The sequence below is a fragment of the Nestor notabilis genome, unplaced genomic scaffold (genome assembly GCF_000696875.1).
Source record: "Nestor notabilis isolate BGI_N333 unplaced genomic scaffold, ASM69687v1 scaffold4898, whole genome shotgun sequence".
Classification (NCBI taxonomy): domain Eukaryota; kingdom Metazoa; phylum Chordata; class Aves; order Psittaciformes; family Psittacidae; genus Nestor; species Nestor notabilis.
In genome coordinates, this window is record NW_009938583.1 from 3,304 (window position 1) to 14,221 (window position 10,918).

Genomic DNA, 10,918 nt, shown 5'->3' on the forward strand with positions numbered 1-10,918 from the left:
CATCTGCTCAGGTTTCAGAAGAGTTTCCAGTTACACAGCAAGGAATCCAAGCCCAGAGAATTCTAGGAGATAAAGAGTAGCACCTAGAAAACATCTTAAATTATTTGGTAAAGATTTTCTTAACTTGCTTTCCAAAGCGAATACAGGACTGTGTTGGTACAAAGTGACTGCTGAGGAAATCTGCACCAGATGTGACACCACAGAATTAAAATTGGCCTGTATGAATTATAATCTGCTTCAGTAACACTTCTAGATAGATTTGAATGACATGCATCACAGGATATTCAGCTGGACTGCAGAGTGAGATGAGAGAAGATTTTTACAGCTCCTGGTAATTAAATTGTAATTGTTGCAGCTGCCTGACAGACTGCATTATTTCATAAAGCATCAAAGCATCATAAAATGAATGACAAGTGAAGAGAAAACTGTTTTGAATAAGTCATAATGGCACTAGATATTCTTCTTGGTCTGATAGTCCAATTATAAAGACTTGATATTTTAATTGGACTTCCAACCATTTAGCCAGAGATGTTTTCGACTACTCAGTACACGCTTTGATACCAGTTACTCTGGCACACAAGACACATGAATGGCAAAACTGTTGCTTTCAGAAACAGAACTGACTTGTACCAAAACTGAACACTAGCCCCATTTTCCTGTTGTTGGAGAGTTACACTGGGAGAAAATAAAAATGTCCGATCTCCGTATCAAGCCTGGTATGGTTTGTTAGTATTATTGGCTGGAAGTACCACATGTAATCACTTTTTAATGAAGCACCATGTTTGTAAGGCTCAAATTTACCAGGGGACAGAAAAAGCTGAACCTTTGCAGTCAGTTCCCCTAGTGATGGGCCTTCCTTCCATAAGCTGTAGGAATTCTCTTTGCAGTGCTACTCACTGAGTCAAGAAACTGAGACTTATTGCAACCTCAGTGACCATTGCTGGTCTTCAATTATTATTTCCTTGCCTTGACTTTTCAGAGTGGTGGGAACCTAGGTTTCCAGGCTGCTATCCCAACACTCTGCTCACAAGTCAGTGCCCCTTAACCCTAAGGCTGGTGACTACAATGAGCAGAAGATGATACAAGGAAAAGAGATCTTATCAAAGTTGCAGGACTAATTTTTGGTTTAACCTTGAGACAGAGCCTTAATTCTGTGACATATTATCTCTGCTTTTTCTTTTCTTTAAAGGGCACATAACCATTACAAACTATTTGTTGAACTATTTTCCTGGGCTTGATATCGAGAAGAGGAATGTGTTCGGATTCACAGCACTGATGAAGTCTGCGATGCAGGGCCGAACTGAATGTGTGAAAGCCTTGATGCTGGCAGGTATGCAAAGTGCTTTGTTGCTTCTACATCATCATCTAACTGTAAATGCTAGATAGTCACATGTAAACACCAAGAAGAAAATTGGCTCTTGGGGCATTTACTCTGAGAGGTATGGTGCAGCCTTCCCTGCACCAAATGGGTGCAACTTATAAGTCATAGAGAAGGTGGTGAAGCCATGTGCTGCAGGTGCAGGAGCGCTCAGTTTGCCTGTGGAAGCTCATCCAGGAGCTTTCCAAGTGCTCTCAGGGGAGAGTCATTGTCTCCAGGAGGGTTTGGGGAGCATCATCATCAAGAATTGCAGATAAGAAGTTAATGAAGTTCATGACACAGCTGGGAAAGACATACAGGTCTCTTGCTGCCGTCTCTCTGGGTGTGATAGTGCAAGGGGGTGTGATGGTGGTGGGACCATAGCCAGACCTTCACTTTTATCTCCCAGCCATGGCAGGCGCTGGGGCAGGCAGTGAAGAGCTTTGGGGGCTCTGCCTGCTGTTAGTAGAGTTGGGTGTAGGGTTCACCTCCCATACAGGACATTGGTGGGACATTTGGCAACATAGGGAATAACCTCTCTTTCTAACCCCTCTGTGGATCTGAGTTTGGTTTCAGGTTTACGGGCAATAGGGCACCAGCAAGTCTGTATCTGCTGGGTGGAGGGAGCTGTGGCACAGGGAGTGAGCAGATCCATCTCTGCCCACCTGCTTCTCTTCTGATCTGAGAACAGGAAATACATTTCTTGCTGTGGGCTCTTGGCTGCAGTTGTATTTCCAGCTTTATGAATCTGTGATGTGAAGGGATCTTGGAAAGGCAAGAGGCTTCAGGGCAAGAGCCTCTACAGGAGCAGCCCCAGCATACAGCACCTTTTAGCCACAATATTGACTGGTTTTATTGTATTAAATAATTGGTATATAAATTATTAGCTAATAATTAAATAATTAGCACATATTATTATACATTCTTGTAATTGAGTTGCAGATATTTGACGCAAATCAAATATTATGTGAATAATAGACTAGATTGTAAATCCTACAGGTCCATTTCATCAAAAGAGATCTTGAATGAGTGGTTCATTTCAGTGATTTTGTTGTCACAGAAGTCTAACCCCCTCATAATATGAATATTCTAAGTTGCAGGCATTTATCAAGCATAGTGATATTACTACCATTCATTTTCATAACATCCAGTCTCTAGATGTTGATATGACACAGAAAATGTTTGGATGATGTGGTAACTGGCATGTTATTTTCTGCAAGGTTCTGTAGCTTCTTATGCTGAAATCAAGGCTTTGGAATGGGATCATTCATTTTGGAGTTAATTTTTTATGACACAAAATTATAAAATGACTGTCAGAGCTAGAGTACTGCTGGACACAGATGCACTTTCTGGACTAACACATACTTCATGCAGATGCTAGTTCCAAATTTTCCAGTGGCCATTATAAATTATCACTGAAAATAAAACTTCAATCCCAAGGCCTTATGAGCTGTCAAATTGACCTTACGGTGTCATGGTTTTCTATTATTATCACTGGAGATGTCATGGAAGCTTGTTCTTTCTGCTTTCATCACTAGAAGCTATTTCACAACCTTTCCATCTTTGTAGATAACTCAGTCCTTGTTATTCTACTTCTTGTACAAAAAGTATTGATATCAAAGTTTGCTATACGGTTCCTGCCTCTGGCTTCAAATAGCCACCTTCTTGTTTTCATGATTCATAAAAATCCAGAATATTAGGGAGAACAAAACTTTAGCCAGACAGAAAGTGGCTTTGTTAGTCTGCATATCTGTATATAAGCTTACCTATAGAAGTTGCACTGGCCTGTTTGTGCATGAGAAGTAGTAAGGATACCAAAGATCATGCATTGGTTAATGTCTCATGCATAAAGAGGCACAGAGTTAATATACATTGTTTCTAAATAGCCATTTATATACATGTTTTGGTGAGTATTTTGCAGGTCCTCGCATTTTCAGCTCAAAATAGAGGCCACATAGGAAGTGTGGTAAATTGCTTGCACCCATTTTAATATCTGATTGTTTTTTTAGCACTGTACAGTCTGGTGAAATGGAGGGAGGGAGGGAGCTGCTCATCCAGAATGGATTTAGAAGTAGTTTGGGACTTAAGGAATACTGAGTGGCTGCTGACAACAAAGTGCTAATTTGCTGAAGAAGGTAAAAGAAATTGTTATTAAAGATTTGGTGACCAAAAAATCAACTTCACAAAGAAACACAGCAAAATTCCATGTTAAAACATAAGAATGCACAGAAACAATAGGGGGAAAATACCCACAATCAGCTGTGGATCAGCTTGCATAGAAAAAGAGTTACAGCCAGGACGTTTTTAAACCCAGTATCTGTTTAGGGGCTTGGATAAGACCTCTATTGACAGGCCCATGTTTATGGCAATGCAGGAGGTCAGTAAAGGAAAGTAACTCATCTTCCTAGCCACCTAAGCATGAATTTAACACAATCAGCTGGGCAAGTGGTAAGGGCAACATGTGGCAGATGGTTGGAACTGGATTGTCAAAGTGACTGCTCTTTCTGGAATTTGAGTTCCTGGAGGGTGGCCAAGGTCAATCACTACAAGATTAAAGCACTCTGAGACACTTGGACATAACGTTGTTCTTTCAAAGGGAGTCTTTGGAACATGTGAATGTGCTATTCCTGAGTGCACAGCAAGTGAGGGGGGAACCCAGTCGCTCACTGGCAGTTTGTCACAGGCTGCTGCACTGCCAGGACCGCACTGATGCCAGCATTCAGCAAGTGAGCCAGCCCAAGCAGGAGCACAAAAATGCTGGTTGCAATTCATGTGTCAAGCCCTGCTGTAATCTCTAGTGTAAATTCAGTGCTGCTTTAGTAAAGTCATCAGAGTTGTTGTGGATCTGGAGACTGAGCTTTAAATACTGCATATAAAACAAGCTGGTAACACATGCCTGAGCTCTTTCACTCACAGTCTTTTAACTCAGGATGTCAGTTTTACATCATGAGGGACATTAAACCTTCTTAATCAAATAGGGTATCGATATCCCAAAGGGGCATCTGTATTCAAACTAGTTGTGCTGAAAATGATCTTCAGGGCAATGTCTGCAGGAAAATCAAGGCAATTGGCAAAACGTATTTTTTCTAAAAGAAAACCTGTAGGCTATACTTACAGGGAAATGACAGTTCAATAAGACTGCTATCACTTTTTAAAAGGGACATGACTATTTATGTCTCCTCCAGATGAGGCAATCTGCTGAGTGACAAGTTTGTTCAGAAGTGTCTCCTGATCTGTACAGAGAACTGATACCACGGTAGTACATCACGCCTTAGAAGCGATTTTGTGGTACAAGGTACAAATTGAAAGATCGGGATTTCAATGTTCTGTAGTATTGTTTTCTGAGACACAGTTTCCAAAACATCTAGGGACAGATCTGCCAGGGAGCTGCAGGATTGGGCTTCTCTTCAAAGGGAAGTAAGCCAAGGGTGACAGCAAGGCACACAGATGCACTAGCCCCATCAACAAAGGCACTCCTTGAAGAAATGGAGTAGGGCTGGTGACAATAGCCAGGATCAGCCAGTACTGCAGTGACTGATAGGGAAGTCCATAGAGTCAAGGTAGGTCTGAAGTCAAAACAAGAAATTTAGTCTGTGGGTCAGGCCTCCCCCCCGAGCCTTTTTTCTCATTTTTTCTCTATCTTTAATGCTTTTCTAGAAATTCCTTTATTTTGTTATTTTTGCCCCCAGTGAACACTGAGTAGATATTTTCATGTATCTTGCAATCCTTAGCCCAAAATCTCTCTTCCAAGTAGCATCAACCAGTTCGAAGGCCATTACTCTTTATGGGAAGGATTTTTGTGTAGAGAATTGTCTCTTTCTGTATTCATCACTCTTTTCTTGTGAGCTCAAGTGAATGGATTTTAAAACGGCAAGCAATATTCAATGCAGATTCAATTCTTTATGTCATTCTTTGCATTAAGAGAATTTCATATATATAGCCTTAATTTCTTTTTCTTTTCTTTTCTTTTTTTTTTTTTTTAAGTTAATCAGGAGTTCAGGAAGTCAAGAACCTGGTATCTCCTTATGGCATGTTCATTTGACGCAAATATTATTGAGTGTCATATGTGACATTTTCTTGTAGGGATCTGCCTGATTCCACTCTGATCATAGCAACAAAAAGCGTGGGCAGTTTTGTTAATTAACGCTAATTGGTTTTCTTTTCTTTGAGGGGCAAACGTTCATGCGACTGACCCAAGCCGTGGACTGACTTCATGGGAATGGGCTTGTTACACAGGAAGATCAGAATCTGCCTTCATCATGCAAAAGCTGATGGACAGGCCATGCCCAGAACAGCTTTGCGATCAATATAAACCGGAATGGCCAAAGATGAAGGAACTTCTTGCCAAGGCTGCGGAGCCGAAAAGCTGTTTGCAGAGGTTTTCTGAGTGCATGAGGGCAGCTATCTCATTCCGGTATTTCTATGGCCCAGAAGAAGGCGGGGTCCTTGACCACATGGTGAAGGTGACAACAAGCTTGCGCAGTCCTTTCATTGCTCTGTCGTGCCGGACTGTGTGCCCAGGCAGCCCCCCTTCGGTGGGGAAACGCAGACTGGCTGTGCAAGAAATCCTTAGGCAGCAGAGAGCCGAGGAGATCCGCTCTCAGGACAAAGATCACGTTAGCAGCTACGAGAAGCTATTTCAGAACTCCAAAGTCACGCTGATCCCCAAGAAGAAGGACCGGCGAGCCAGCCTGCAGCCCATCAGCCTTGCAGTCTCTCAAGCGAACACCATAGCCACTAGGAAAGCAAGCCTCTTGCCACTCCACCTGCTTAGACGGAGCAGTGTCAGGCCAGGGTTTGTAATCCCCAAAGTCCGAATCAGCAAGGCTCCTCCACCCACCTTCCAGCCAGAAAAGGCAAGAAGGAGGAGCAGTGCAAAGGATGACCCCTACCTGCAGATTCCCAAGTGGAGGTACAAGGAGCTAAAAGAGGAGCGGAAGAAAGCAGAGGAACAGGAGAAGAAAAAAGCAGCAGAGGCTCAAAAGCTGAAGCAGGTGTCTCCTGCCAGATGCAGGACCTGATTTAAAGGCAGCTGCTTACAAGGTTTTAGAGCCATTAGTCTTGTTATCTGAGCAAGATAACAGACTGAATGCCTTCGTGTATGCCTGCTGCTCATGGAGCTGGAATACTGAATAATGGCCTTTAAGGCGCAGAAACAGGGCAAGGGCTATGCTACAGTGTGTCTGATGGTGGAGCAGGAAGGTATTTTGAGGTGGAAGACTTACTAAGTTTGCCTGTCCGCTGTTAATAGGAAATTTTAAGCGGTGCAGTCCTTTTGCAGTTTCCTTTTTTTTCCCTGTTCCAGGTGAATGACTGAGAAACAGCTTGAAAAACAACATATGTGTGAAAGGATCATATTTTGTGTTTGTTCATATTCTAATGGACAAAACAAGGAGTTGTGGTTTTGATACTAGACATTCCTCCTTCTCCTTCCTTAGGTAGACGTATTTCAAAGTTTTATAATAATAATGAAAAGTTTAAAATATATCACAGTGTTGGAGGGCAGTGAAAATCCACATCTATAATCATTCTGAATATACTAAGCACTTTATTTTAATCCCAGTAATCAAAGTTTAAGACAGGATAGGTATTAAACTCTACAGCTCTATACAGTCTGTATGGATGCAGTTCTCAACGCTATTTTTTTGTTCTGTTGAATATAAAAAGGGCCTCATATGAAACATTTCTGTAGCTGAGGTATTCACATCCTCTGCAGGTATAAATCAGGGGCAAAGACTGATTTCTTTGGAGCAACAGAGAAGCTGAGCTAATGCCCCCATCACCCAAGATTTGCCACCCCCACTAAGTTTCCCTGTATCTGCTGTCTGTTGTCTCCTCTTTAGTCTCAGGGAATTTTTTGTCGTTGTGTTTAACTGTGAAACAAAGGGAGATGGTCAGCCACAGGTGTGGCGTTTTTTAGGTTGACATGTAAGTTCCTGTTAAAAATCCCCCACCAGGTTTATTGTGAGCCTTTCCTGGTTATAGCCAGGACAGGAAAATTATGCAGCTTCCAGCAGTTCAAGCAATTTTCCCAGGTATCAAATCCAGCCATATGCTATGTCAGAGATGCAGCATCAGACAACTTGGCCACTAAATGTTTAGAAAGCGTAGCCAGATGTCATTGTGGCATCGTGCACGGGGAGGGCAGTATCTCACCCCTCTTTCTCAACAACCTTCCCTAGTATATGAGTGCATTTCAAAGTGGCAGTTCCCACAGGTTGCTGCAGGTTCTTCTGGTCCACGTTAAGGCTCCATATGCTTTTACCAGCACTCAGTCTGAACGGCATGGCAAACCCTGGCAAATTCTGATAAGGGCAGGCTGTAAACCTGCTGCTTGCTGAAGAAAGACTACATCTGTGAAAGCAGAGGTCACCTGCAAACAGCAAGTCATACAGCACTTTCTCAGGCTTTGCTCCCATTTGAAATGAGATGTGCTGTGGTGTGTCCTCCTGACAGCATTGCTCTGCTGGAGCCCCGGCAGACCCCAGCTGCCGCTGTCACCAGCTTCTCTGTTCAATTAAAGAGAGGGAAAACTTTCCCATCCTTTACTCCCAAAGCACAAAGGCTGGCTATGGTCTCACTGAAGTTGTAATGAAACTGTGCATGTCATGGGAGAAAAAACTTCATTTGACTGAAAACTAGTGCTCAGATTGATATTGCCAGCTAGCATCTGCAGGGTCAGGGCTTGACAGAGGTTATGGCAGACATGTGGAACAAGGCTTTTCCACACAACCTGTACTTCGCTTTTTGCTGGAGTAGCTGTGCTGGCTAGACTGCCTCCAAGGTCAGAGCTGGAGGAATATGCACCCTGCTGCATATTCCTGTGAACCTCCCCAGTCCTGTGAATATTGAAGAGGATTTTAGCCTGCATCAGTGCAATTTGCAGACGCCAATTTTGTAATGGATTTGGTGACAAGAATATAAGCTAAACTCATGCCTTTGAGAGCAGGGAGACAATCTTCTAGCTGTCTGTGGCAAAGATATTGCAATGGATTCACGATGGATTTCAAATTTTTACACTGGATTGAATGGTTTTAACTATTAATTTTTATTTACTGCCAACCCAGCATACTGAAGATTTAGCATTCAGACTCAGTATCTGAATAGCAACCTGTGCTGCAGGTGAACATTTGAATTTGCACTCTCAGCATCACGTGCAGGAGACATAAAATTGACAGATGCTCTCAGGGATTAACATACAGTATGTTAGAATTAGGGGCTGAAAACTAAGCCTGTTTTCTAACCCTTTGTACTTTACTGTGTATATGTGTATAAATATGTGATATTTCCATTAAAAGAAGCACAAACTGTCAAACTTATTCCACGATCTTATTCTTTGGAATGGTTTGGAGATACTTTCACTTTTCAAAAAGCCCATCCACTTTCAGCAATGGACTTAACCAGCTTCATCTGAAAGCCGTTTGGTTTCCCTGTAAGCAGCTGTCGTTAACCTCCACTCCTTGTGATTTTTTCCCTAGGAGTAAAAGGAAAACTCTATACTTGTCCTGACATCAGGCTTTGACTGACCACCTTGGTGGAGAGAGAAGCCATTGCTTTGATGACCTGCAGCCGTGTTGCTCTGCTGCCAGCATGCAGTCACCTGGTGCCCTTACAGACAGCGTGGCTCCATTTTGTGCACCTGTGTAAAGCTTTGCACTAGCTAGGTTGGGAAGTGCAGCCACAGGTCTCTCTCTCCTTACTGCCTTCCTCCCCTGCTGCATTACTGCAACCCCCCAGCTGTCTTACTCCTCCTCTTCATCACCATCCTCACTCAAACTGCTGCGCCTCTCTCTTGCTTTTCTTACTGTCTGTCTGAGGGATCTGAAGGTTGCAGAGGGCAAAGCTCCCACAAAGCATGCTTCTAGAAACCTGTGGCAAATGTTCCATAGTAGGGGAGGAGGCACAACTGGCTCTCCTCCAGCCATCCACTCCCCTTGAGCTGCTGCCACCAAAGTGGGTTCGACTTCTGTTGGATTCCAGCACAAATAGAGCAGTTTGGTTTGCGTTTTGTTGTTGTCATTGTTTTCCAAGAGACCCGTAACTATGAAATGCCAAGCAACACCCGCTGTACTTCACATTGCTCCTGGTCACTCAAGCAGCTTGGTTTACCTCCTAACAACAGCATACAAACCCTTGGCAGCACCTCCTGGCAGCTGGAGCCCCTGAGGGAACGCAGAGGTGCTGCTGCAAGAGGATATTCCCACAGAGGGGAAGGGGACACCAATTCCTAGGGTGGAGGAAGGTTTTCTATGTGCCTTCAATGCCAGGCTGCAGTCTGGCGTGGTAGTGGGAACGATGCTCCTGAGCGTTGAGTGAAACTGGAGCACGGGCTGTGTCTGCCTTCACGGCCATTGCTTGTCTCTGTACACTGCAAGCTTTGGCATGACAGCCAGCCTTTCACCATCTGATGCTCACTCGCTGGGGAGCAAACAGCCCAATAAGGTGGCTTACTTCTACAGTAAGCAACAGTGATTTAATACAGTGATGGTTGAAAGTAAAATGCCAAGCACTTCCTGATGTTCTTCAAAATGATATCGTGCCCTTGTCTCTGGAGAGCAATGGTGTCACAAGGAAGAGACCACCAACCCTGTGGAAGGTTTTTCAGGCAGGAACACAGAATTACACGCAATTGGCTTCTTGTGCCACTATGTATTTATTCATTCAGGAGTTTTAACGCCAATGAAAACTAACCTTTATGCCTTGACAAAAATCCTTGCTGGGCCTCTTCACTGAATGCCTTTTTCTTAATAGTCCTGAATGCTCATGCTAATCTGCTAAAGGACAGATATCAGAGCAGCAGGTAGAAAACCACCTTGGATAGAAAAATGTAACATTCTCTGAGGGCATTTCTTTTTTAGAGATCCACATTTCTGCAGGAAACATCCAAAAGCATGACTGAAGTTAGGACCCAGTATGCAGGATACACCAATTTACAGATGATCTGAACTGAAGCCTCCTCTTTTGCTTTGTAATCCATGCGATGCAGCCTGGTTTTGCTGGGTCTGCTCGTTGTATCTCAAACACTCCAGAGTTTGGTTAGATACCTGGAGGCGGCAGGTAGGCCACAAGCACGAAAGGAAAGCCATGTCCCTCTCTCCTGCCCATGCACTCCTGCTTGCCCTCAGAAAACCTGTCATTTTTACAGATTTGTATTCTGGCCATTTAATAAGCTGGACAAAATCGCTGGAGCCAGTGCAGGGGAGCAGGGAAGGGAAGGGACAAGACCGTGCCATTCAAAGCCATCCATCTGCCAGGTGGCTCAGCCAGTGCTCCAGGCTGCGCCCAAAGCAGCGAGGAAGAGCTCCGTGGCACAAGTTAGGCAGCTCCAGAAACCACCCAGCTGTGTGACACACAGAGGTGACACCCTCTCACAGGTATTTGTATCTTTCCTGAACCTCAAGGAAAGGGGTTTAGACAGGTTTGCAGATGGTCAGGAAAATTACAGCCCCCCTCTCCTCCTTTGAGCCCTCTTTGGAAAGATATAACAAGCACCAGCAAGAGAGCTGCTCAGCAACTTCAGCCATAAAGTAGGGCAGAAATGGGAATTATCCTCACTTTTTC

General features: G+C 43.7%; 1 protein-coding gene across 1 annotated transcript; it reads left to right on the forward strand.

Annotated features, from left to right (window-relative positions):
* Positions 1 to 1,189: 1,189 nt before the first annotated feature.
* ANKRD33B (ankyrin repeat domain 33B) lies at positions 1,190 to 6,378 on the forward strand (the record flags this gene model as incomplete). Its single annotated transcript, XM_010019401.1, has 2 exons — positions 1,190 to 1,330; positions 5,528 to 6,378. Coding segments are annotated over 2 exons (992 nt in total), but the record flags the coding sequence as incomplete, so codon positions are not given.
* Positions 6,379 to 10,918: the final 4,540 nt, after the last annotated feature.